The 27,043-nt window shown below is 41.1% G+C and overlaps 1 protein-coding gene across 2 annotated transcripts; it reads right to left on the bottom strand.

Moving 5' to 3' along the window:
* On the bottom strand, positions 1 to 26,932 carry Selenof (selenoprotein F). Of its 2 annotated transcripts, XM_038312033.1 has the most exons (5): positions 26,591 to 26,924; positions 17,014 to 17,181; positions 6,590 to 6,653; positions 2,389 to 2,438; positions 1 to 857 (listed from the first exon to the last, which is right to left on the bottom strand). In XM_038312033.1, exons 1-5 carry the CDS (start codon positions 26,663 to 26,665, stop codon positions 726 to 728), a joined length of 489 nt encoding a protein of 162 aa, XP_038167961.1. In that variant the 5' UTR covers positions 26,666 to 26,924; the 3' UTR covers positions 1 to 725. The 2 variants fall into 2 exon arrangements, with proteins under 2 accessions (XP_038167961.1, XP_038167962.1); XM_038312034.1 differs by lacking the exon at positions 2,389 to 2,438 and having other exon boundaries at positions 26,591 to 26,932.
* Positions 26,933 to 27,043: the final 111 nt, after the last annotated feature.

The raw sequence follows: 27,043 nt of genomic DNA, 5'->3' as shown, positions 1-27,043 counted from the left end.
TTTCAAATTCAAACATTTTTGGAAGTTTTTATTTATATTTTGATCATATAAGTAAACATTCTTCAATGGAATTCTTTTGTAAGAATATTTAAAAACATAAAAATTTGCCAATTATCAGATCTACACAAATCCTTAACAAAGGTTTTCTGTGTAATCCTCATTAATGCAAACCTTTATGAGTGTTACATTCTTACTGTAGATCTTCAATCTGTTCCACAACAATTAGGCTACAAAAATTTTATATGGCACAAACACTTCTACTAAAAGGAAAGCCGGGCAGTACAAAAGATCTGAGTGCGCTGAGGAGCAGCCGTGTTGCTGAGGCTCAGTACGTCTTACGTGCTTTGTAGTTTTCTGGCAGCCACCTTCAGAAGGGACAGCAGAGGAGGCATCTCCTTTATTAACTCCCTTATTTAAGATTCTGTTGTTTATAAAACTGGGCCAATTAGTACAAGTTCGTATTTGCATAATTAACCAGAACCCTCTTACAAAGCATTTCATTAGTGATATCAACTAATTCAGAAGAATAGAAATTTCTAAGAAAGGATTTTGTTAAGCTTGCCAGCTCCTTACATATCATGGGCTGTGTTGTTACTTCAACTTCTAATTAGAAGATTAATGGCGTACATAAAAAGACTGATCAATGTAAGCATGCAAAACTAAATTATTCTCTAGGTGCTGTGATAGTTGATTGGATGAGTAAGAAAAGAACAAGCAAGCAAGGTTTATATGCGTTCCAACTTCTCGCTGAGAAACTCTTCCACACTGTCCGTGTTCCACTTGAGGATGCTCAGTTCTTCAGCAATGTTCCCGTTGTCGTCCAAAAGCTTTAGGACAGGGTCTGAACCGCGAACGTACTACAAAGACCAGAGACAGCATCATTTTCCACTTAGAAGGAGGCTTTTTGCTCTCAACCAAGATCAAAATGGCTGAATTAACTGTGCTAATAATTTCAACAGCTTTTACATGAGACATCACAATCAACAGGTAGTCTTTTTCAGCAAAGACTTGAATGTGATTTCAAAATTGTAAGAATTAAGAAAACTACATGTTACTTCCAAACAGAAAAGCATCTGTTGGTATAGAGATAATTTAAGTGGAACTTTAAGGCCTATTATTGAATGTGGCAAGCACTTATTACAGACATGGCTCTTTCTAATCTAGTGAACTTAACACTTAATGGTAGTGACAGACAAAGCAGAACAATCTATGACAATAAATTCAACACATTTGTTAAGATCAAATCTGTTTCCAAATTATGTAAAATAACTGAAAACGTAGCAGCAATAAGTAAGGTAGCTCCTTCCAGCACTATGCGTTTGTTTCTAAAGATTTATTTAATTTTGCGTGGGTGTGTATGCAACATCTTCAGAGGCCAGAAGAGGACACTGAATCCTCTGGAACTGGGAGCTACAGATGGGTGTGAGAGGCCATACAGGTGTTCTGACCCTGGGTCCTGTGTGAGAGCAAAGTGTTCTAACTGTCAGCTACCTCTCTAGGGCCTAGATGCTTCACTTTGTAAAGGTTTAACTCTAGCCATGGAGGTAAGTTCTGATGCCATCTTTTTATTTTTTGTGGCACTAGATCCTTGCTCACGCTAAGCATTAAGTTATTCCCAATCACTAGCAGGCGGGTGTTTTAACTAAAGAGTGGATACTGACAGCACTGAGAACAATACCTAAACATTTCTGATTAGGCTGCTACATATACTACTTCTAAGATTTTAAATGTTTACTTCAAGTTATTCTTTGTTCAAAAAAACCAAGTAAGTTATACATACTATAATTCAGTTATGAAATTTCTCAACAAAATTATTAGCAACTCAAACCAATAAGGTGTGAGAGGAGGTAGGAGCTCGACACAGCATGTGCAAGGCTGGTATAACGTCTGAGAAATTAATGCACTACTTTACTATTGACTGCTAAGACAAGAAACACCACAGCAACAGATACATAAAAAGTATTTGACCAAAAGAAACCGAAACACCAAACCCACCCACTCAAACCCCCAAAACAAAGGGCAGAGATATTAAGTATGAAATGGCTTCAGCACAGTCACCAGTCATGGCTTCTGAGGCCAGCGACGAGCGCTGACTGCTGGTGCAGGCACAGTTGGCTCAGTCACCATGGGACACAGCCACACAATCTACCTACAGCGAAGGCAAACCATGTGCTGGAGCTCAGGCTTATAGTCACTGTAGAGCAAGCTTACATGAAATATGAAAACGCACCATGAAAAGGCTCTTTAAAGAACAGAAAGGTGTTTCCAATCTCAGGGTGGGAGAGCAGGGTCAAACACTATTGAAATATTTGACAGCTTTTTTGGCAAATTACAAACTAGACTTTATAAATGTCTAGTATGTTCAAAGATTGTACAATGGCTGCTTACCTTGATCTGTAGACCTCTGAACAGTTTGGGCTTATCACTTCTGACAAAAGCTTAAAAGAAAAAAAAAAGATTCAAATGGGCCATGTCTAAATCCAAACTAGCTATGAAGATTAACCCAACACTAAACACGTCCTAGGTGAAAACTAAGGGAAATCTAAATGGATGATGACTAAATGTAAGACACCCCTATCTAAACATTTAAGACATGGTTTCAGATTCATCAGCACCCCAGATTCCAACCGTAGTTTTGTGGGCTTGAGAGAATGATAGCACAGCTCAGCTGTGACCAGCTGGGGCAGTTCAAAAGAAACACAAAAGAAATCAGTTTCCCTATATGTGACCCCATCCTAGAAGAGTTAAGCTGGATCAGAAATACAAGTGAGAATCTTCAAGTGACAAAATTACAAAGAGAAGCAAGGGGTGTTGGTAGTGGTGGGGACAGGCACACTTGAGGGATATGCTTGTGTGGATTATTCAATGGGAAACTGTCAAATATTAGAAAAATCCAGGGACCTATATCACCTTATACTACAGACGGAGTAAGAATTTAAATTTGCAAAGATATTCATTGAATATTTACTATGTTCCAGGCAGCAAAGGCAAAGGTACATAAAAATAGCAATGCCAGGACAGCATAACACTGTCATTAACAAAATTCAAGAGTAAAAATGAAAAAAAGAATAAAAACTGCAAATTAACATATAAAAGAGATCTTACAAGAAAAAAAAACCAAAAAACTACAAAACCCCAAAACCGCAAACAGATTGAAAATAAAAATGAGATGTGGCCAATAAGCACTGCATCTTAAACTACATGCATGCCTGGCAAATACCACCCAACACACTTCCAGCTCTTCCAGCCACCTTTTCAACCATGCTAGAAACGCTATGGGAAAAAGACTATTTAAAATCTTTCCTATATACCAAGCAGGGCTGTCAGCCTATTTAATAATGTCCATTCATTCAAATGCCTTTCTAATGGGCGGGACTGAGTGAACAGGCTTCAAAGGAACGGCATGATGAATCACTAATGATCAATCCCAGTAGGGTTTCTTTTCTGCTAAACATAGATCCAGAAGCACAACTTGGAAAGAGGCAAGTATTGTGACAGGCAAGTCATGCCTCCAGGCAGTAAACAGAGCTTTTAACAATTTTGAGAATTTATATACACATTGTATTGCACGGACTACACAACAGCACGGGTTCTTTAATGTCATAAAGGCCATGGCTTTCTTAGACCTCCAAGAAATAAAGATTAAGGTACTCATAAAAAATGTCCCAGTGAGTGAGCTGAGTCAGCCTCAGGAAGACCAACATTGTTGGGCTTCTCTCATCATGGCTCCCAGATTTTGTAGACAGTATACAAGTGTGTATGTACATGACATGGGAGCAGAAGGGAAACTGTCTAGGGGAACCAGGGGGACAGAAGGGAGGGGAGAGGAGTTTGGGGATGGAGACATGCTCAAAGTTATGTTATACCTATATGAAAATGTTATCCAGCCCGGTGCTGCATGCAATGAAAACTAAAGCAAAGCAAAACCATGTTGCTGGGTTAAGATTCAATCTTCAGCACCAAGACAAATACATGTTAATATTCTCATCCTCTCCCTCTCCGCTACCTTGCTTGATGCCAAGGACCAAACCCAGCAAGATCTCAGACTGGTGCTCTGGGTAGTCACTCCACCACTAAAATACACCCCAGCCCAAATGCTGTTACATTAACGATAGATAACAAGAACTCTGAGTTGAGAGGAAGATTTCACTATGTTGGAGGGACAAAGATATGAGTAACAAAAATAAAAGAAATGAAAAATTTAAAAAATCACCTGAAGATAAAACAGTGCCCTTTCCTTAACATAAATAATTTAAGACCTCCAAGAGGACTTCTTCCTGTTCTAATGTAAAATAATTTATTACTAAATCTGACATTTTCTAACAGACAAAACAGTTCCACATGTTTTGATGGAGAACGTAAACCGAAAAAGTACATTAAAATGCACGCGCAGAGGGCTGGGGGCATAGCCCAGCAACAGAATGCTGGCACGGCATGTAGAAGGTCCTAGGCCTAAGCACAGACAGGAAAAAAGATGCTAAAAAAGGCAACAAAACAGTTCGATCCACCAGTCAGGAACAAAAGGACAGTTTTCCAAGTTCATGGTTGGAGTCTCTCTCTTAGTTCTTCAACCAGTAATGTACTTTACTCCACCAATATAAATACAGCACCTCATCAGGAGTGAGGCAGGGAAGTCTCAGGATGTTTTGCAAGTTCTGACAAAATCCTGACAGGGAGTTTTTATAAATGGTTGTCACTTGAATCTGTAATATTGTTATATGTTGTATGCTCAGGTTTAATTATTATACCTTACAGTCACATTTTGTGCTAGAGTTGTTAATATGCAAACGGAAGGTGAAGCCCATGAAAATGGTGGGACAACAGCACCCTTTCAAGATGATCTTTTCTATTTTTTTTTTTTTTATTCTGGAAGAAGACAGCTAATATATTTTAAAATATAAGGAAAATAGTGGGCCCACCGTTTCCTACCTGGGATCAGTGAGCTCAGTTTGTGCTTTAGTAATAAAGTAAAGTGATGAAAGGTAAACTAAGAACCTCTACAGGAACTGAAATACGGGGCACGCAGCTGTGAGCACGGCACTGGGCAGTGGGGGAGAGAGAGCAGGTGAGGGAGGACTGAGTTAGAGACGGTGGGGGACAACTGCAGGCAGATTCAGGAGGCTGAGGCAGACGTGGAGGACTTGAGTCTGTGCCAAAAATATTAGGCACACAAAAAGACCGTAACATATTTCAACTTCAGAAGAAAGCCAGCCATGCTGGCACATGTTTGTGACTCCAGCTCCATAGGGTCACACAGGAGCCACTCACACAAGCATGCAGTCTACTGGACTACCATGAGACCCGACCTAAAGTGCCAACCAAAACCAAAAGCTTTTGTTTCATAAATCTGATTTTCTTTTTTTCCTCTCTTTTTTTCTTTTTTGGTGATTTTGAGACCAGGTCTTACTGTGTAGCTCTGGCTGTCCTGGAACTCATTTTGTAGATCAGTCTAGCCTTGAACTCAGAGACCCACCTGGCTCTGCTTCCCAAGTGGTGGGATTCAATGTGTGCGTCACCATGCCCTGACTGCTTATGAAGTGATTTTCATGGTAAACACGCAAGGCTGAACTAGAAAACCGCCAGTGAAGGCTTCCTGGAGCTGCGAGGCTCCATCACAGCTTGACGTAAACTGCAGGAACAGACTCTGACAATTTCTTCGTAACATATTTGTCACTAAAATTCCCTGCAATGACATACACAGAATGACTCTCTAAAATCTGTGGTAATTAATTCTCTTCTTGCTGGTTTGTCATGCTGCATAGGTTTCACATATTTGTCACTAAAATTCCCTGCAATGACATACACAGAATGACTCTCTAAAATCTGTGGTAATTAATTCTCTTCTTGCTGGTTTGTCATGCTGCATAGGTTTTCTTTATCTTTTTTTTTTTTTTTTTTTTTTTTTTTGGTTTTTCGAGACAGGATTTCTCTGCAGCTTTTTTTAGAGCCTGTCCTGGAACTAGCTCTTGTAGACCAGGCTGGCCTCGAACTCACAGAGATCCGCCTGCCTCTGCCTGGGATTAAAGGCGTGCGCCACCACCGCCTGGTGGTTTTCTTTATCTTAATGCAATGTTCTGTAACTTCCACTAAAAGGTATACTAGGATGTGTTATTTACAGGAATTCTATTTCTATTTGCAAAAAAAAAAGCTACCCTAAAATTTACACCTGACAAGATTATCTTTCTAAAGAATCATCTCATGCTCTCTATTTTATTTATTTATTTTTGATTTTTCAAGACAGGGTAGCTTTGGAGTAGCTTTAGAGTCTGTCCTGGAACTAGCTCTTGTAGACCAGGTTGGCCTTGAACTCATACAGATTCGTCTATCTCTGCCTCCTGAGTGCTGGGATTGAAGGTGTGTGCCACTACTGCCTGGTTAATGCTCTCCAATTTAAACCTAACTTTCACGTGTGGTGTTTGTTTACAGTAAATAATTTGGTTGGCATTATTTCTATTAAAACTCCACCTCTGGAAAGAAGAATGGAGAACATTCATATACCTCTACAGAGTGTCCTTCAAAAAATCCACATTCCTGGGAATGTTTAGTGAAATTATTCTTGCAAGCAGTAATTTTAATGACTGTTACATACCTTGGACTTGAGGGAACCTCCCCAATTTTCATCCACAGACTTCAAGGATAGCTCCGGCATACAGCTGTAAAATGCAAACCAGAAAACTTATAAACCAGAGCAGCCTTACAGAGCTAGAGCTAGAGCTCAGGACAGAGCACAGGCCAAGCACGTGCAGACTCTGGGGTTTCATCCCAGGCACGGCTGTGCAGAAGCACCACACCAAACACACTAAAAACTTTGTAAACTACATCTGTTGACACAGATCAGGGAGAGAAGCTGGGTTGTCTGTCACCTTAGTATACTAAGTTGGTAAGCAGATTAACTATGTGCATTTTTATTATCTGCTGGTCCTTTCTGTTTAGGACGCTGTGGTATTTAAAGCACTCTACACCAAGCAGACCTGTCCTTCTGTGTCTTCAGCCCTGCAAGGAGAGTGAGAAGCTAGCATTTACCTTAAGATAGCTCCAAAGGAGGGATCGTTCAGAAAATCAATACTAAAAAGCTCAATAAAAATAACATAAAATGTTTCCTCACCATTACATTTTAGCTAGGTAAGCTATGGAGGAAGGGACTAGGTTCCCTTCCTACTGTGATGAGTAGGATCTGTGGAAACAATGGACAGAATTTGCCTGTAAACGCCAGGAGTGTGCAATGGGCTAATGGTAATCATGCTAACTCAACAGAAGCTGAGTCATCACGGCCCCAGCCTGAGGGTAATGTAGATTTGGCTAACTGAGGTGGGAAAAGACAACCTACGATGCGGGTCTGGGACTGCAGGAAAAAGAGACCAGGTGAGCGCCAGCACCATTCCATCTGCTTGCTGACTTCCTCAGCTCTGTGGGCATGACTTCACCACGACTGACCATAGACTACATTCAAACTGGGAGCCAAAACAAGCCCTTCTTCCCAGAATGCCCTTGTCAGGGAAGATCACTGTCACAGCGGGGCTTTCAGGTAGAGCTCATGTTAACAGACACGCCGCCTATACAAACTCCAGCTTAGCAAGTCTAAGTGCTCTAAGGTTGAATCCACATCAGTGTGTTCAATCTTCCTGATGTTCCCCAGGAAAAGAAGTAACTTGAGAAAAGGGGAATATGGTCACTCTACTTCCCTGAGCTCAAAACTACAGAAGCATTAGCATATGTGGTTTGGAGATTGGACATCTAAGCAGTTTTTCAGCGACACCAGCTAGCTTGGCAGTAGGCTAAACTATTGTAGAAAATGGTAAATTATTCTCCATATCACATGCAATAAGAAAAAGAAATGACTTTTAGCTCCTAACATTTGAAAAATATAACCCATTTCCCATTAACTTGAAGAATTGAAAATCAGTTATGAGATGATTCAAAATTCAAATGTTCAGTTGCCTTGAAGAGCGAACCTGAAGCTATAGTGTACAACAGCAAAAGCTGTGTGAAAAAAAAACCCACTGCTGTGTGCTGTCACCTTCCCCAGAGTAAACCCTGTTCCCATCCAAAGTGACAGCTTATCAGGAAGGTTACCTGTACTCAAAAGAATGCAACACCCAGCAGGTGCACTGTGTTCACAGCACCCTTCACACTAAAAAACATTTTTAAAAAAATAATGCACCTGACATCATATTAAAACAAACAAACAAACAAACAAACAACAGTCTAAAAAGAAGATAAGAAATCAAAACCCAAATGTATCTCATCCTCCACAAGACACATTTAAACAGTTTGCTGTCGGTTCCCCACTGGCTAATTCCACATGGCTGTATCGACAGAAGGACTACGTTACCAACCACTGGGTTGAGGCTCTTCAGTAGCAGGGATCCCTTGGCATGTGAGAGACCTACCAACTTCCTTCTTATTCTAGTATTTATTTTTACTAATATTTTATTTCTGTTTTCTTTTTAGTGGTTACCACCTTAAATTCAGATACTATGTTTCAGCCCAGTTATGCAAGTCCAATATCTTCTATTCCTTACTGTTCTAGGGGTTTATTTTGGCACCCACAGAGCCCACTTCAAGGAGAAACATTTAGCATATAAATGCAAAGGTAATTAGGAGCCTAAGAGTCTACAGTAGCTGTGCTTGGGAAAGGTAGATTCAATTACTCCAAAGAAGCAGTTGTCAATCTGTGGGTTGTACAACTCTTTTGCAGGTTGACTGACCCTTTTACAGAGGTCGCATATCACATAGCCTATATATCAGATATTTACGTTATGATTCATTACTAGTAAAATTACAGTTATGAAGTAGCAATGAAAATACTTGTATGGTTGGGGTCAGCACTGCATGAGGAGCTGTATTAAGGGTTCACAGCATTAGGAAGGTTGAGAGCACTGTTCTCAGGGTTTACTCTTCTTAGTAGAAGCTATAGCTGTGATAGAATGTTTGAACGTATGCTTAGAGAGCTGACGCTAATTTATTAAGCTCTTAAAGGCTGCATCAACTTTCCATATTAAAGGCAAGTGTAAAAACACATATTTTCAGTTCAAATAAATAGCTATAAAATAAACTTTAAGACCTTGTTGCGCGCACACACACACACACACGAACATATCCTCTATTTAGCTCTGTGATCTTAGACAGGACGTTACCTAGGTCTCAACTATGAAGTAAAAAATTACTAGTATGATAGTGATTATGAGGATATTATAGAAATCAATTTGCTTCAAGTATTTTGAGATACAAGTATTTTGAGTACAGAGACCTGGTTGGCTTAGAACTTGCTATGTAGATTAGGCTGGGTTTGAACTCAAATTCCCTGCCTCTGTGCCTCCACTGCCTACAACTTAAAATTCTTGGAAGAGTGCTTTCATATACTAACAAGTTAACAGATGCAAGTGGCCATTATTACAAGGTATTATAATCTAGTTGTACCTCTAGTTAGTACTCTGTTACACAAGAGGTGGGTTTAGTAATGGTCACACTGGATCTGAACTGTTGCCAAACTTTATTTATATGTAAAAACTCCTTTGAGAAGAACGCTTTAATGTTACACTGAGAATCATGTTCTTGTTTTGTTTCCTTTGAAGAAATCAGTTTCTGTAGAGACTTTGGATGCTAGAAAAGCGAGGCTATTTTAAGCAGCATGGAATTTCTGTAGTGATTACAATGCCATGCACAGTAAGCACAGCTTCCTCTTCAGCCTTCTGTGTTTTACACAGTAGCAGCACTGTGTCTCTGGCAGGTTAGTGCTTAAGCTTGCCACCTAGACAATGCTGCTCAAGTGGACTTCTGAATCATGCTGAAATTGGCTATAGTTTATATTTCTTTAAAATTTAAAATAATTATGGGGGAAGGGAGAGAGGAATCTGTGGATGGGATATATATATATATATATATATGTATATAAAAATTATTTTGATGCCCCCCTTTTTCAAATTAATAAAAATTATGTCATTTGTTTGGACCTTATCTAAAGTTAAGAACAGGTAGTATATTTTTCAAAATCACCAAATTAACGGGAGTCATAGTCTGTGGGTAAACAGAAAGATAAAGATTTAATAATTTTAAGTAAATAGTAGTAATGGAGTTCTATTAGTTGTTCTTGTATACTGAACTGAAGTCCAGCAGGGATGGACCTTAAGAAGGCCATTCAGGCCTTTCATGTTTAAGTCATTCAAGTTTTTACAGAAACTTTGTACAGAAGGAATTGCTGTCAACATTTTCAAGATGGTATCGAACAGTATTGTGGTTTAGAACTTTGGGCTCAGCGGTCAAGCTGTGATGGATCATGCTCTGACACCTAAATAAACACCCCAGCACTTTGGGCAGGCCGCCCTCAATTATGTTTGTTTTGTTAAAGACTGACTCCCACAGCAATGGTCTGAAGACAGTTTTCTAGCAGTACCACCCAAACCCTCATATCTTTCATGCAAGGTCTTAAGTGATAAAATGATTAAAAGGTCAAATTATACTATATTCTGCACTAAAATCCAATCACTGGCAGGACTGAAAGCATTGAACTCAAGGATTTGGTTTGATATCATGTACACACATTCTGTTCCACGTGGTAGGACCTGGTACCGAGCTCTTTGTGCTTACAGATAAGAACTAAGGGAACCTGGACAGTTAAACACACAAGGTTGTTCCTTCAAAGGAATAACCTGCTATCTACCCAGAAGGTGGACATAGTGAACAGCCTTGTGATCCTGGTGTGCTGGAGACCATAATCAGATTCCTCCTAGACTCTTATCTCAAGCTTGTTTATCAGCTAATCTCTAGGACCCATCTTTATGGAAGGTGTCACATGTAGTCAATCTATAGAACACATCTTATGGAAGGTGTTATATGTACTTTACAGAAGTTTACATGTAGTCACGTCTGATCTTCATTTAGCTTACTTTGTTTCTCAAGGAGATTTATGTGTGCTTTATTGTGCACCCAGGAATGAGTTAATTATCACTAGGAAAGTTTTCACTGAATTGTGCTGTGTTTAAATATGCCTAAAAAAAACTACTAGGGGTCAGATCCCTGAAGTTTGAGCCAACATTGGGTATTGATCATACTGAGCTGAACTGTCTTCTTGCCTCCTGAGGATTGTGACTCTGGTGGCCATGGCGATCACTGAGACCCTGACACCATACCAAGTAGCTGCAAACACTAAAAGTTTTCACATCACTGTTCCGTTATCACAATATGGTCCTTCCCGCACCAACTGAGAGAGGAGCTGGAAAGAGAACATAACACTATGCTGCACATTTTTATCAGTAGCAAATCTAACGATTCATGTTCTATCTATTTCCTGTACTCTGCCAACAGTTATCATTGCTGTGGTATTTCTAGAGTCATTCAAATTTCTACTTTTCCTTGTTTGCTTAAACACCACACACATGCCCTGTAGACCATACTCCTAGTGTGTATCACTGCCAACAGCAGAGGTATCTGGCAGGCCCCTGCAGATCAAGCACAACTCCAAGCTCTGTGTGAATATTCATTCTTTTTATCTTACAGCAACCACAGGGCAGGAAGGAGCACACAAAGAGAAGGGGGCGGGCAACAAGATCAGATTCTTCAAGACACCAGCTGAGCAGCAGAGCGCTGGACTCAGCAACCTGAGTGCCAAAACCAGGCTCTCAACCACTTTCCCAAACTCCCTGTAGAGTCAATCAAGAGGAAACAAACTGCAGATGAACTTCAAACAATATAAGTATTGTTTTATATGAGTAATTAGCTAAGCACATTCTAGTTTTAGAAGGCTTTGCTTTGCTGACAGGTGTGGCTTTAGGATAACAGACGGAGTGCAAGTGTGAACGGAAAGGAGCAAAGGTGCAAAACCGGGGAACCAAAGCTATTTTAAAGATAGAAGAAGGAAATCAACCAAATAAACCATGTTTTAAAAGCCCACGAAACCCCAGGGGTTCCAAAGATGAGGGCCCGCATCAAGGAGAATCCACCCACAGGAGCAGGAATGAAGACAACAGACCCCAGGAGGAGACTGGCGACTGACAGAAGTGGCATGACCACATAAGCCTTAGAAGACAGACGTTCAGAATAAAAAAGGAACAACTGATTTGTGTTTATCCTCAGGAAAATACAAGAACATTTTTAAAAATTATTTTTAATTAATCTAATAAAAAACAAAATTAAGATAAAATGTAATTATTCTTAATCTCATGCTCATGTCCACTGTTGGCTGGAGTAGCAGTGCCTGTTGCTGATCCTGTGCTCAGAAGGCTGTGAGCTTAAAAACAGCAGGGGCCAGAGTGAGACCCTCTAATAAATAAGCACTATTAATTACGGCTGAAGGTCAGCAAATTGTACCAAACAATTAACACATCCATTTTTGATACATCCTTAAAAATAAAATGTAGAAATGAAAGATTTGGAGTTGCTGCTAATACTACCGAGGTTTACTAGTGGGCAACTGCCACCAGGAAAACAAGTTTCTGTTTCTTTCAAAGCTTTTACTATTCTTCAGCATACATATACGAAGCACATGAATATAAAAGCAGTCGTAAGGTAAAGTTCTATTGTATTTTTAAGTATTCTTAATGGTTGGCCACGACTATGCTATTTAGGCTGGCCTCAAACTCAGTCTTCCTGTCTCAGACTCCCAAGTGGTGGAATTTAAGGCCCGTGTTCTTAAAATAACTGGAAATAAACCCCAAACCCACCATATCTAATTTGTTTTCAGTGAAAATGGACTCATTCAAGTACAAAGACTTGTAAGTCAATGTTCAAAAGGTCAGGGTCTTAGAAATACATGATAAAACTAAGACTTTAAAGAGCTCAATTTATGCACAATAAAGGGCAAAATAATCGGAACAACAGCACAGCCAAATTATCCGCCAAGCACTCTAGGAACAGGGAGGAGGCACTAATCTGACTTGGGGATGGTGATGAGAGTGGACAAGGAAGGAGATGAATTAAGTCCTAAAAGACAGTTCTAGAAAAAGTGGTTTACTGTAAGAATGGAACAAAAACTTACTAGTGGGACGTCTTAATTAGTATTTTATTCTGTTCTCTTCAGTCTCTGAAAAAGGTCTTAATTATATTTGGTGCAAACTCAAAGCAATCCTCCTGCCTCAGTCCTTTGAGCACTGTAATTACAGGTGTACATCATCATATCCAGCTCTACCTCTGTTCTTTACCTGAGTGAGACAGCTCCATCTTTTGGTTTCAACATACTTTCCACACAGCCCGGCAGCTAATAGCTTCTTTTGTTATTACCAACTCCAGTTAATACCTTAGAGTAAGGGCTGGAGAGATGGCTCACTGCTCTTCCAGGGGATCCAGGGTTGGATTTCCAGCAGCCACACGATGGCTAACAATTGACCCTCACCAGCCAACTTTTGCCTCCTCTGGTCATACGTGAGCTGGTAAGTCTCTATTTAAAATAGCTCAGTAATACGAGTACAGGAACTATGTTTCCAGGGGAAGGAGCTGGAGGTGGCAAACTCAGGAACGGACAGTTAGTCACTGTGCTTTCCTAGCGCAAGGGCAGTTACCAATGAACCAACAGAACTAACATGCAAAGGTGCAGCAAAAGAAAGACAATACATACAACCAGCCCCATATGGTTTGTAGCTGACATCCCCAATCCCAGCTAATACTCACCTGAAGTTTATGACTAAAAACCTCACTCCTTTCTTAGCAGGTAGCTGAGACTACTGGCCAAGGAGGATCAAGTAAAACATCAATGGGAAGAGCTTTAGTCAGTGGGAAAGGACATATCTTCAATACCTTCCCTTTCACCTTAAGACTCTTTACGAAAAGCTGAAGTCATTTGTGCTAAGTAAATACTAATTGCACAGAACTCCACTGAAATTCAACTTTTAGTAGCTTACATTCTTCTTTAAGCTACAAATTATGCTTTGTATGCTTTCTCCAGTTAAGTTAATCTCCTGACTACTGTTTGAAACCATAGTTGTGAGCTTTGAAAGCTACTTAAAACAGTAACAGAACACCTGAACAAAATACTTATTCTAAGCAATACCTGAGAACATTAGTAGGTCCTTTATTGCTAAAATGCATTGGGCAGACCAACGAGAAAGAAAACACAAATAAGCAAATAACAAAATAAATTTCAAAGGACTTCAAGATATTATATGCTTCCGTAATTTTTTTAAACAAAAAAATTTGATCATTATTAAAAACAACTGGCCTCATCTTTGGATAGATCTACAACACATGGAACTAGAAAAGCCAACATTCGAAATTGTATTATAAAAGACAGACTAAATAGCCAGATGTGGTGACATCATCCTACCATTAAGAAGAAAAAGGAGGATGGCTATGTGATCAAGGCCAGCCTGATCTCTATGGGCTGGTTAATGATGACAGCATGACAGTTATTGTTGCTATCAGCTTAGCAGGATCTATAATGACTAGGAAGACAGGCTTTGGGGCATGCCATGGACGACGGTCTTGATTAGGCTATGTGGGAGGAGAGGATCCATTCGGTAAGTATGCAAATCATTCCAGGTTCTGGAGTGCAGTCCTGGACTAAATAAAAGGAAGAAGGTAGCTGAGCACTGTGCTTCATTGTTCTCTTCGTTCTGACTGGGGCAGGTAACCAGCTCCTTTGTACTCCCGCTGCCTCAACTCCCTTCCCATGACTGACTGTGACTAGAACGTGAACCAACATAAACACTTTCTTCCTGAAGCTGCTTCTGTCAGGTATTTGGCCACTGCAATTGGAAAAGTAATACAGGTGTTTGCATGCCAGCCAGAACTATATAGCCAGATTCTACCCAAAAACAAACAAGACCTAAAACATTTTGAAAATAAATAACCTTCTAGCAGAGCTAATTTTATATGAGAATTTAATTTTTATCAAGCGCATATCAAATTTAACAATGACTTAGAAGCTAAGTGCAGGCCTGAGTCGAATGAGACGGACGGGTATTTACTGCACACAGTGAGCCTGTGCTGAGCTGTGGCACTCACTGCTTTCTACTGGACGGGACAGCAAAGTCTGTGGGGCTCGCTCCACACGCCAATGTCATGGCTCCAGTTGTACTTCTAAGTACTTTTTTTCTGGTTTGTTTTCACTGCACCTATTAAAAATATTCCTTCATTTTGTATGAAAGGCGCTAGAAAATGCTTGATGGGAAATGGAGCTTAGCACTTGAGGCTGGAGCAAAGAGAAAGCACTAAACTCAGTACAAAAGGTTATTAGGACACAGACTCACTTGTCCTTGGCTATATAAAACACTGTAGCCACAATTAGCTAATAGTAACTGGCAGACTACTTTTGCCTGATATTGCTAAACTGTAGCAGCTGAAAACTGTCTAGGTACAACACACAGTTCCATATGTAGTAAAAACTCAACAGTTATATAATTAAGTTTAGAGGAATGAGATACAAATTTGGTTTCACAAAAACTGTATTAAAAATGGGCATTTTGAAGGAACACTGACAAAAAGCAATAGGCAGAAACAGGTCTTCTATGCACTGTTTATATTTCAGACATATTTTGTAACGATGAAATGGCTTTTGAGATGAACACTGTTAATGCAACCATCCCTTCTTATCCCAGCTTTCTAAGTTTGGGATATTAGTGATATCTTTTCAGGCTGGATAATGGCACAGCCACTGGATGATGATAAGACTCACAAAGTCCTTAGCAATTTGTCCCATGTGAGTATCTCACTATTAAGGCAGAGGGGAGTCACAACAAACCAGTTAAATCTGGTCTTAAACCTTTTCAAATCAAGCTTTTAAAACTCAGTGCTTAGCTTTATACATATATAGGGACTTCCTTATATGTATGGAATCTGAACACAAAAAAACTGTGGATTTAATCCAGCCAAGAAAGCAAAGAGCATGTTGGACTCTGTAAGCTCACTTGGAACACTGGGAACTTCAAGTCATCAGATGGAGGGATCAGTGCTAAGGCTAGCTAGCACAAAAGAGTAGTCTTTTAACAACATGCGCTTTATTTTTTCCTCTAAAACTCTAAATAAATATGTACAGTGTTAGAAGTAAACTTTATCTAGTCACAAGAAAGCATTACTATTTGAAAGTTTTACACCTCACACAGTACAGCACCGACAAGTGAAAGAGTAATACAAGGAACTCAACAAAGTAACGGGACATTGTTTTTTGAAATCTCACTAAGTCACTTTTTTTTTGAGGCAGGGTTTCTCTGTGAAACAGCCCTGATTGTCCTGGCACTCACTCTGTAGACCAGGCTGGCCTCGAACTCATAGAGAGTTGCCCACCTCTGGGCCCTGAGAGCTGTGATTAAAGGTGTGCACCACCACTGCCTGGCACTAAGTGACTTTTAATATAATCTGCTTTGTGTCGGTGATGAGCACTGAAGACAGAGCTGTGCACATCATAGGTGAGCACTCTGTTACTCAGGTTCAAGGAGGCCGAGGCCAGAGGGCAATGAGTTCAAGTCCATCTTGGGCTACATGGCCAGTTCTACAGTGAGATTGTCTTCAAACTGCCAACCACCCACACATGCAAACCAAGTACCCTGAGCACTTACATGAACAGTGGATTCAAAACAACAGATTTTGGGGGGCAGAGCTTCTTACCCTGGACTGACTTCTCAGATAGGAAAGGCAAGGCTATGGGTATCTGGAATTTCCAGTAACGGTATAGACAGCGCCAGTTCTGTTAATCACGTTTGTACCCAACATTTTGCACCAATGCTACCATCTCAGATTTCTTTGTACAACTGGCTTATTATTAAAAAGAAACCAAAGTGTAATTAATTGGCCCTTGCCTTAATTTGGCCAGAGATAAGGAAATCTAGCTCATGATGGGATACAGTCTTGCTATGGTCATTCTGTGGTGAGTGTTCTATCTTCCCCGCCTTTGATGGATAGCCACAGTGGAAAGGATCCTGGTATGGAAGCACTTTTCCTTTGATTGATATAGTAGACCAGACAAGTGTTGACTGAGTTTTCTAAAACTTGTAAAGCTAGAGACTGCTGTTTAAATAGATTAAACAATCTGTCTCCTACTATCTCAACTAAAGCATGTAAAGGAAGATATACAACAGAAATAAGGACCTTTTTGGTTTCAAATTGTGCTTCTTCCTGACAGCACCCTCTGCAAACAGGGTCCAGCTGAAGCAGGTTAAACTGTCCGAGAAGATCACAAGAGCTGCAGAGCAAGTTGCTGGAGAAACCCAACTCTCTGCATGCCTCTGATGACAACTCAGCCCCAAGAGTGGACACCTGAAAATGAAAACAAAGAATAAAACACAGTTCCAAGTTTAGGAACTTCCTAAAAAGAGAAAATGGAGTTGTTAATATTGAACATAATGGAGACAAGGTGCTGTTATGTTTCATGTGGGGACAAATTTTTAAGTACTTTGGATTCCACAGCTTTACATATTTGGTTTATTGTTGTTGCTTTGTTTTTTTAGAGACAATCTCATATTCCAGAATGGCTTTGAACTAGATATATGCTGAAGAAAGAAGACCTGTCCTCCTGTCCATTTAAGTGCTGGGCTTACAGGCATGTACTGTAACACTGGACCTAATATGACTACTTTAGTGAAAATGTGGATTAACAAAAAATACAAACTATAACTTCAGTGATGTACCTATTATACATCTCTTATTGTTATTACCCAGTAGCTTATTAAAAAGAAATTTTTTCATAAGGAAAAATACTTTTGGTTTGAGAAATCAGCCCCACCATTTACCAGATGAGTAATCCTGGGGAAGCTAGCCTCCTAAGCTTTAATTTCGACACTGTTGAAGCAAGTAACAATATGCTAGCTTGCTTTAGAAATTCAAGGCCTGAGTTCAAACCCGAGCATCACAAAAATACAGTATTTGACTGAACTGCTTTAGGATTTATTTTTCTGTGTATGCATCTGTGACTTTGTGTGTATGCATATTGTGGCTAGAAGATAATTCCCTGGGACTAGAGCTACAGATTGTTGTCAGGGGCCAGATGTGGGTGCCGAGAACTGCACTTGGATCACTTGGCCACTGTGTGTTTGAATGAGAACTATCCCTCATAAGGCTTGGGCATTTGAAATTTGCCCAGTTGGTGGCCCACTGTTAGGGGTAAGGTTGTACAGCCTTGATGGAGGAAGTACGTCACAGGCTTCCAGAGACCATAACCCTATTTCCAAGTTTGATCTCTCAGCATCTTGCGCTGCCTGTCTGCTGCCAAGCTGTCCCTGTCATTACGGGCCCCTTCAACCATAACTCAAAATACCTTCCTTCTGTTACAATGTTTTATCACAGCAGTGAAAAGTAGCCAAGTCAGTCGCTGAGCCATCTCTCCAGTCCCCTCTCTACATTTTGAGACAGGTCCTCATTAAGTTGTCCAGGCTGGTCTTGAACTCAGTCTGTAGCCCAGACAGGCTTTAAACTTGCCATCCTACTGAGTGGATGGGTTCACAGCCTGGCCCATGCACTTAGGTGCTGTTCCCTGTTTTTTGGGATGCTGCATTTTTATCCAGGACTTCAAATACCATGTTATTGAATGCTCCTTTTTCCTGAGTTCAGGCTTCCTAAGTCAACAGCTCACTTGATTTTCATCAGATGCTGCAAATTCAAAATCTCCTATGATGGAGTCTATCTTTGTTTCTGTAAGTATAGCCTTCCAAATGCACTTGACATCTTAAAAATGGTACTACTTCCCTGGTTAACTCGTTTGCTAGGCCAAAGCCCTCTAGGTTCTTCACCATCTCACAGCTAAAAAAATAGTTTCACAGTTGTGTTCTCTGAGGAACTCTCAAATCTTACAATTTTTTAACTTTAAAAAACATTTTAATTATTCTTAATTATTTGTGTGCGTATATGTACATGAATGTAGATGCCTGTGGCGGCAAGAGGCTTCAGATTCCCCCAGAGCTGGAGTTACTGATGGTTGTTCCAAGTCAGACACGGACGCTGGGAACTGAACTGGGGTCCTCTGTGAGAGCAGCACACGCTCTAACTGCTGAGCCATCCCTCCACCCCCCTGGCTTCTAAGGCTTTTCCTGTCTCTGCAGCTTTCACTATTAGTCAGTTCCACTTCTCTCTTTCCCACTTTCCAGCTATGAACCCTCCTGGTCCTCACACCACCGTTCTAAAATGATTTTTACCATTTTTACCTTGTTAAGCTTATTTCCAAGAACCTAATCAGTGTCCGTCTTCTAGGAAGCCTCCTCTGTAATATCTGTAACTTACCTTTAGCCATGAAACAGACCTACTCAACAATACTGCATGTGTAAACCTGGGGATTCTGCCTTGCATGTGTGAGTGATTCTGATGACAGGCATTAAGTTGATTCTATTTCTTGCGCCAATGCGAGCTCTTGTTTGCTAAACAGATGATTCGGTAAACCCACAGTCTCAATAGGGAAATGTCTGACATTATTTGGTCAGTCTTCTACAACAAGGAAGGGTCTGCAAGCCTCTTAGGGCCAGGGAGCAATTACGCTTTGGCAGAAAAATGGTTCCTCTCATAAATACTCAAGTCTGCCATTGCCACACAAAAGCAACCACAGACAATGCAGATATGAGTGTTCCAATAAATGTCAGGGTTGGCTGAAATTGGCACACCAGCTGAAGTCTGTCAGCCTTCTTTTAAATTAATCAGAAAGAGTAAAACCCACTGACATTGCTCAGTGAAAATACTGCTAGTACATTCCCACACAATGCTGACCATCCTATTGGTCTTTATCAGTCAGTCTTCTAAGCAGACATCTCCTAAGTATTTTCCCCTACCTCTATAAATAGGGAACGTACATCATCTTCAAAACTAATTAACTATCCCAACTAAGTGTGAGGGACCTATGAGGTCACTAGTGAGTTTTCTGTGGTCAATTCTCTAGCTTAGACACTTCTTGCAACTTCCTACCAGTAAAGTGATCTGTAAGATCTACTGTACAGGGAAATCTGAAATCAGGGACAGCAGCATGATGGCTTGGAGACAGCTGTGTCAATATGCACATGTCCCCCCATATGTTCTTACAATGTGACTGGCAGTCCTCCAACAAAGAACGTGTGTGTGTGTGTGTGTGTGTGTGTGTGCAGTGTCTGTCTGCATGAACTCTCCACCCCCAAGCATTAATTTCAGAACTTAAGTTACCATGCTGCAAAAAAAGCCTAAACTAGAGGCACAGCATGGCCAGAACCATGCAGAGATCATGCAAGGCCCCCAGCCGACATCATCAACTACTAAACATTCAAGTGAAGAGCCTTCAGATTTCGGACTCCAGCCTTTCAAGGGACCTCAGAGCAGACAAGCCCCTGCTGTGCCAGTCTGAAAACTGATAGCCCACTGAATCTGAAAGCAAAATAAACTGTTTTACACCACTGCATTTATGCAAATTTGTCTTGCAGTCAGTAATTGAAACATGTAATAAAAGCAAATTCACTTTGAAAACTGCAAACTGCTTAAAAACTTGCAGGAACTGGGGCTGGGGAGAGAGATGGCTTAGAGGGTAAAGTGTTTGCTGAACAAACATGAGTTTGGATCCTCAGCATCCACCTATAAAGCCAGGGGCTGCAATGTACATGGGAACTCCAGCACTGAACGGAGAGAAAAGCCAGCTGGCTTCCCAGGCCTCACTGGGGTCTAGGGTGATGAGGGGAGCTTTAGATTCAGTGAGAAAACCTTTTCAAAACATGCGGTGAAGAAATGATATGAAGCCAACAAACAACAACTTTTGGCTTCCACATGTACACAAGTGCATAATAGAGGGGTGTAGTCTCTTCCCACCAATTACACACACACACACACACACACACACACACACACACACACACACACAACTTTCCTCAACCTTTACTCTCAGGAACTTCATGGGTTTCTCATGTATTTCTGAACAGATTTCAAATTTGGCGACAAATAGGTGGGTTAGAGAATGAATCTTAACAAAATGCAGGCCAGAGGTATCACCATTATTGGAAGTCCTTACAAACCATCAGACAGCCTGCTAAGTGCTTTATAGTGGCACCCCATTTACTATTAGCTGTACTCAGGAAGGAAACAGACAGGATACTAAGAAAACCTAAGACTACACAAGAAAAAAAATTTAATGCTGGGAATGGAGAGATGGCTTGGTTGGTAAAGTGCATGCCACATAAATGTAAGGACATGACTTCAGGTACAGAGGGCTGGATGGAGCTTGCTGGTGATCTTGTCTAGCCAAACACTGAGCTCTTGGCTCAGTAAAAGACTGTCTCAAAGAGGGCGAGCACTAGATAACACCTGTTGATTTACCTCTGGCCTCTGCAAGCACACGTAGTTGCATGCATGTGCGCACACATGCAATCAGCAAGAGGGTATGTCCTCATCAAAATCCATGTGGTAGATGCCCAATTCCTCAACACAGTGTAGGGAGGTGGGGTTTAGTTAGAGGTATGGAGGGTCTTATGAGTTGATTCATGCGGTTCTTGTGTGGGGAGGTTGCTATCTGCAGCTTTTTCTTTCTCCACTAGTAGTCGGTGTGCTCATCTGATGTGGCTGTCTAGCCCTGTACTGTGTAGTCTCCAGACTGTGCACCAAAACACGGTTCTTTACAAATTAAACAACCTGGCCTAGCTTACTGTGGGGAATTCAGGATGCACCACTGCTAGACAGATCAATAACAACAAAAATACTGACAACTATAATTATGCCATCCACTGAAGGAGATGCTAATCTTTGGCCAGATTGGTGATAACAGTGTTTTGGAATCAGCTACGCACAGCTCATTCTATTCTATTTTTCACTAAAGAAGAAGGTGAACATGGAGATGTATACGATCTGAACAAAGGAGCGCATACCAGCACGGAGGAACTTTAGCAAAGAGCTCCTCTAGACCACACTAAAATGTACTGTTCTAATCTTTACACAAGATTATTTGCTGTTAGCCCAGCTAGGTTAAGTATGCACTGCCACCGACTTAAAATGACAGCTGCCTGGAGATGCAGACACTAAAACAATTCTCAAACTTGTCTAGCGTAAGTAAAGTATGAGCTAAGTCTCTACTTCAAGGTGCCAAGAAATTCAAGTTTACTATTTTCCTCCTTCAAGAAGCTCTAAAGCTGTGATTCTCACTGTAACAAGTGCCCACTGTGCTTGGTATTCTCCCCTCTTGCAAAACCCAAGAATTAGTCTAACTTCTTTCTGTGTTTCCAATAATCCTATACACCCCTTTCATTGCCAAGGATTTTAGTCATTGCAAAAAGCAAGTGTCATGACGACAGGGAGCCAAGGCATTCTAGTTTAGCAAGGGTGACATGTCTACGGTCTTAACCAGGATTCTGGGCAGTAAGCTTTTCTCTAACTTTGGGGACTGATTATGGTTCATCACCACTCTGCAGAAGCCGCAGCCACGCTAATATCAATGGGAAGAAGCAGGGAGAAACTGGGAGGTCATTTGCACTTCCGAGGCTGGAAGTGAGCAAACACTAGATACAGTAAAGACTAAAGGAACATGGTCCCTGTATTCTTTTGGCGAGTACTTTGGCAGGAGAAATAGATGGACAGACACTTGCGCAGCTATGATCTGGCCGGTTATGATCTGTTAAGAACTTAGGGTAAATGTAATGTGCTATAAGCCAGTATGATGTAACATGGGTTATAAGCTTGTATGATGTAATGCAGGGTATAAGCTAGTATGACAAAACAAGGGGTATAAGCTTGTATGACATAACACGGGGTATAAGCTAGTATGAGAGTATACAAGAGGAAGAAATTACTTTTGACTCAAGTTTTGCCTTTTGGTTCTTCCTTTGAGACAGTCCTGCTATGTAGCCTAGGTTAGATCATAACTTGCTATATGTAGCCCCAGCTAGTCTCAAATGTCTGACCCTCTCATTTCAGCCTCCTGAATGCTGTGATTACAAGTAGCAGCTCAGACTCAGGAGGTACCAGCATGCCTGGCTCTGACTTTCTAAGTCTGTAAAGTAGATGAAGTTAAGCACTACATTCTAGTTAGTCACTTCACAGAGAACAACAGAAGAAAATAAAGATTCAGAGCAAATCAATCACAATTATTATTATTATTTGGTTTTTTTTTTTTTTTTTTTTTTTTTGGTTTTTCGAGACAGGGTTTCCTTGTAGACCAGGCTGGTCTTGAACTCACAGAGATCCGCCTGCCTCTGCCTCCCGAGTGCTGGGATTAAAGGCGTGCGCCACCACCGCCCGGCCTATTATTTGGTTTTTTGAGACCAGGTTTCTCTGTGTAGCTTTGGTGCTTGTTCTGGAACTAGCTCTTATAGACCAGGCTGGCTTTGATCACAGGGATCCACTTCCCCCGACCCTCCAGTGCCGGGGTTAAAGTCATGCACCACCTCTACGTGGCAGCTCAATTATTAAAAGTTAAAATTTGAAGACCCATTTACCTAAAGTTCTAAATAGCATAGTATTACAGAGTGGGTGGAGATAAATAGCTACATATATAGATATGCATATCTATATGTCTGTCTATCTATACCTATCTATCAATTTATAGAGAAATTGATTGATTTTGATTATAAAAGATGGCTTGGAGAATACCTAAGTGGAATGATATAGTTGTCTAATTTAAAGATTATTATTGTAAAACAGTGTATTCTCATTCACCAAAGAATAGAATGGAGTTGATACCTGTCATTAAAAGGTTTCAGCCTAGTATATACTTAGTATCAAGGATCATGTAATTACCAGGCAAGTTGAGTGTGAACAAAGGTGGATTTTCTGTAACACTTCTACCTGCACCATCAGCTGTCAACAACACATCCAGTTGGGACTGCAATGACAGAGCTATAGAAAGCTAACTGGAACAGGTAGTCGATAATTCACAGGGGGTCATCTGTCGGCACTATCAGACCTTAGCATCTAGATTCCCTAGTTCGCTCATCAACTATGTTACTTAGATTTCAAGGTATTGCGTCCCTTTCTGTGTCTGCCAGTAGACAAATGATAACCAGGAACTGGCCATTCCTTAAGGAGAGAGCCAGTCAGCCCAGTGGGAAAACGACAGATTTCATCACAATAGAAGACTGAAAGGTACCTGAGAGATGAAGTAGTGATCGCACTGATATATAAAATGGCTCCTAGCCAAGTCTGAGCGTAGAGATTGATGTCCTGGAGTAAGGAATTTCTTAACTGGAAACTGACGGGTGGCAAAATGGCTCAGAGGGTAAAGGTGCTTGCTGCCAGTCTAAGGACCTGAGTTGGATTCCTAAATCACACCTTTGACCCACATGATAGAAGAAGGGTTAGATGGTAAGTAGAAGACAATCATACTTTTATGGGCATAGGGGAAAGCGCTACTGAAAGAGACCCAACTACATGACATTTGCTGGAGCAAGCTGTCACCAGCTCTTCACCCCTTTCTTCTCCGAGTGGAAGAAACAAATATTGGGAAAAAAAGCTGGTAGACTGACGACCGACTTGCTAAGGAACACTTAAGGCAAACTCTCTTAAAAACAAGTGGGAGTTTGAAGGACAACAGATTTAGATTTCAGAAATGTTACTCTAGATTGGGGTCCTCAACCTGTGGATCATGACCCTTTGAGGGTTGAATGACCCCTGTGAAAAAAAATTTATGTTACAGTTTGTAACAGTGGCAAAATTATAGTTATGAAGTAGCAAAAAAAATAATTTTATGGTAAGGGGTCCCCACAACATGAGGAGCTGTATTAAAGGGTCGCAGCATTAGGGAAGTTGAACTCTAGATGTACTGGGTGGAATTAGAAAGACATTAGATAAGGAAACTAGTTAATGAAGCTCTTGCAGTAATTCCAGGTACGCAGATATACTGGCCTGAATTACCTGTGGCAACAAAACTAAGGTGACTGGCTTGGAACATTTTAAGGTCTTAATGACAAATTCGATCCAAAGAGTGAAAATACCAAGAATTTAACGGAACACATTTTTGGCTTGGGCAATTAGAAAGCTGGTAAAGGCAAATTTTCTTTAGATTCTCAATATAGTAAAAGGCAATTCTGTTCCTTCTTAGGAGAAAGGTCTTGGTGTGACTGAAAGATTAATAAGTATCAAACTGGTTTTCAGGCATATGTAGGAAGTAAAAATTAGTAAGGCTTGGTAACTGCTAGTATGTGAGGTGCATAAAGGAAGGAAGGAGTCAGAAATGACTCTGAGTGTTGAGTTAGATTAGGTGGGTGGTCACTATGGCACACGAGACGCAAACTCTTCCTATCCTGCTCCTGGTCTGAACATTCATCTGCAATGCAATTCTGTCTCTTCTCTCATACGGCAGTGGAGTCTATTTACCCGTGGTTTTCTCTTGAGACTTCCTTTGACAAGTATAACCTGATGGAGTTTAGACAGTGGGACATCTTGCTTTCTATCTTTAGCCTTTGTCTCCCAGGAGGGTTATGTGATTTCCATGGCGAGGTCTTAAGAGAGACTGTAAGCTTTTGCTCTTTCGAAGTGTTGCCCTGAGCTTGTTGTGAAAAAGAAGGTAGTCTAGTCTAGTGGGAGGTCTAGTCTAGTGGGAGATGAGAGGTTAGAAGCAGAGGAACTATGTGGTCCCAGCTAATGGCACTAATTATGAGTTATGGTAGCTTTAGAAGTTTTCATTAAATTAACTGACTAGCTCAAATCAGTGCATACATGATGGAACTGCTCCACCAACCTAAAAGATGGTTACATTTAAAACATTGATTTCGGGTTTTTGATTTTGGGGGTGAGGAGTTCTTACAAAGTCCTTGTCTATTGAGATTTAGAAGGTAGTTTGAAACATTACTTCTTTATGACTTGTGGTGGTGCTAACAAATTCAAATGGCCTATGATGGGAGGAAAAACAAACAATCCACTCATCTCAGGAGTCTACGGATAGTTTCCACGGTTGTTTCCCTAAGAATGAGGGCCTAAGTAATTTTTTTCTCCCCGAGACAGGGTTTCTCTGTAGCTTTGGACCCTGTCCTGGAACTCACTCTGCAGACCAGGCTGATCTCAAACTCACAGAGATCCGCCTGCCTCTGCCTCCCGAGTGTTGGGATTAATGGAGTGTGCCACCAACGCCGGGCAATTTCTTAAGCACCAAGTGCTTGAATAACAACACTGTATTGCAGTGTGAGAAGGCAAGAATCTATCCTTTGGACAAAGTAACAAAAGAAGACACAAAGTTTGCAAATTACTTTCTTTGTATGAAAAAGTCTAAGTATTTACAGACCTATGGCATAATCTTAACTTTCCAAATCTTGGACAAATCAAATACCCTAAGTGGAAGACATGTAAGTATGGACTGCAAACTTCGATAAAGGAGTTTACCAATAGTCTCATAAGTAGCTAAATAAGTCAAAATTAGGCTTTTTCCTTTAAGAGATTCAGAATCCATGCATTTTTGTTAATGAAGAAAGCCACGAAGATGTCCCTTTAAGGTTTGGGAGTCTTGTCGTAAGCAATGGTAGGTTCATTCATTTCTGTCCCGTTAAGAGAAACTTCCCTCCTTTCTAAGCATTACTGATTTTATGTGCCCACTGCTTTCTTGAAAAATCGATTTTTATGTGCCTGAGGTGAGCGACCATCGCCTCTAGAGCTCCGGCTGGAATTCCGCCTGCCACGTCTCATCCCGGATGGAAGCGGCACTAAGGAAGCCCGTTCCATGGGCGGTCCCCTGAGTGACCGCGGGGTTGATGTTCCCCATCCGAGCCCTCCGACCGGCCCTGAGGCAGCCACGGGGGCGACCAACACTCACCGCTTGAAACGCAGTCGCCAGCAGCAAGCGCAGCCCGAGAGCGGGCCACAGCCACCCACCCTGCCCGGCCGCCATCCCTGCAGACCCCCGTCAATCTTCAGGAGCTCGAGGACCGCTGGTCCGGGGACGTCCAATGCAATGCCTGATACGAAACCTGCCGCGAAAGACCAGCGCTACAAACCTATGATCCCTCAGAGGCGAATATTAATCAGGCGGCCATAGGAGCGGAAAGTGATCGATTACTGGAAAGCAGTCTGGTTCTCTCAGAGATTCAAATCAGGCATTTACTTAAACTCCCCACACCCGTGCTCCTCATTCACGACATTTTGTCGGCTATCTACGAATCCCCAGCGCCTCCGTGACGAGCCCCGCCTCCCTGTCGAATTTGCCCAATCACATACCGCCTTGCTTGAGTCCTCTGTCAAGGAACCCAACCGTAAATCGAACCAAAAG

The sequence above is a fragment of the Arvicola amphibius genome, chromosome 14, assembly GCF_903992535.2.
Source record: "Arvicola amphibius chromosome 14, mArvAmp1.2, whole genome shotgun sequence".
In the NCBI taxonomy this organism is placed as follows: domain Eukaryota; kingdom Metazoa; phylum Chordata; class Mammalia; order Rodentia; family Cricetidae; genus Arvicola; species Arvicola amphibius.
The sequence above is the reverse complement of the archived record's forward strand: the minus strand, read 5'-3'. Positions and strand labels throughout refer to the sequence as shown.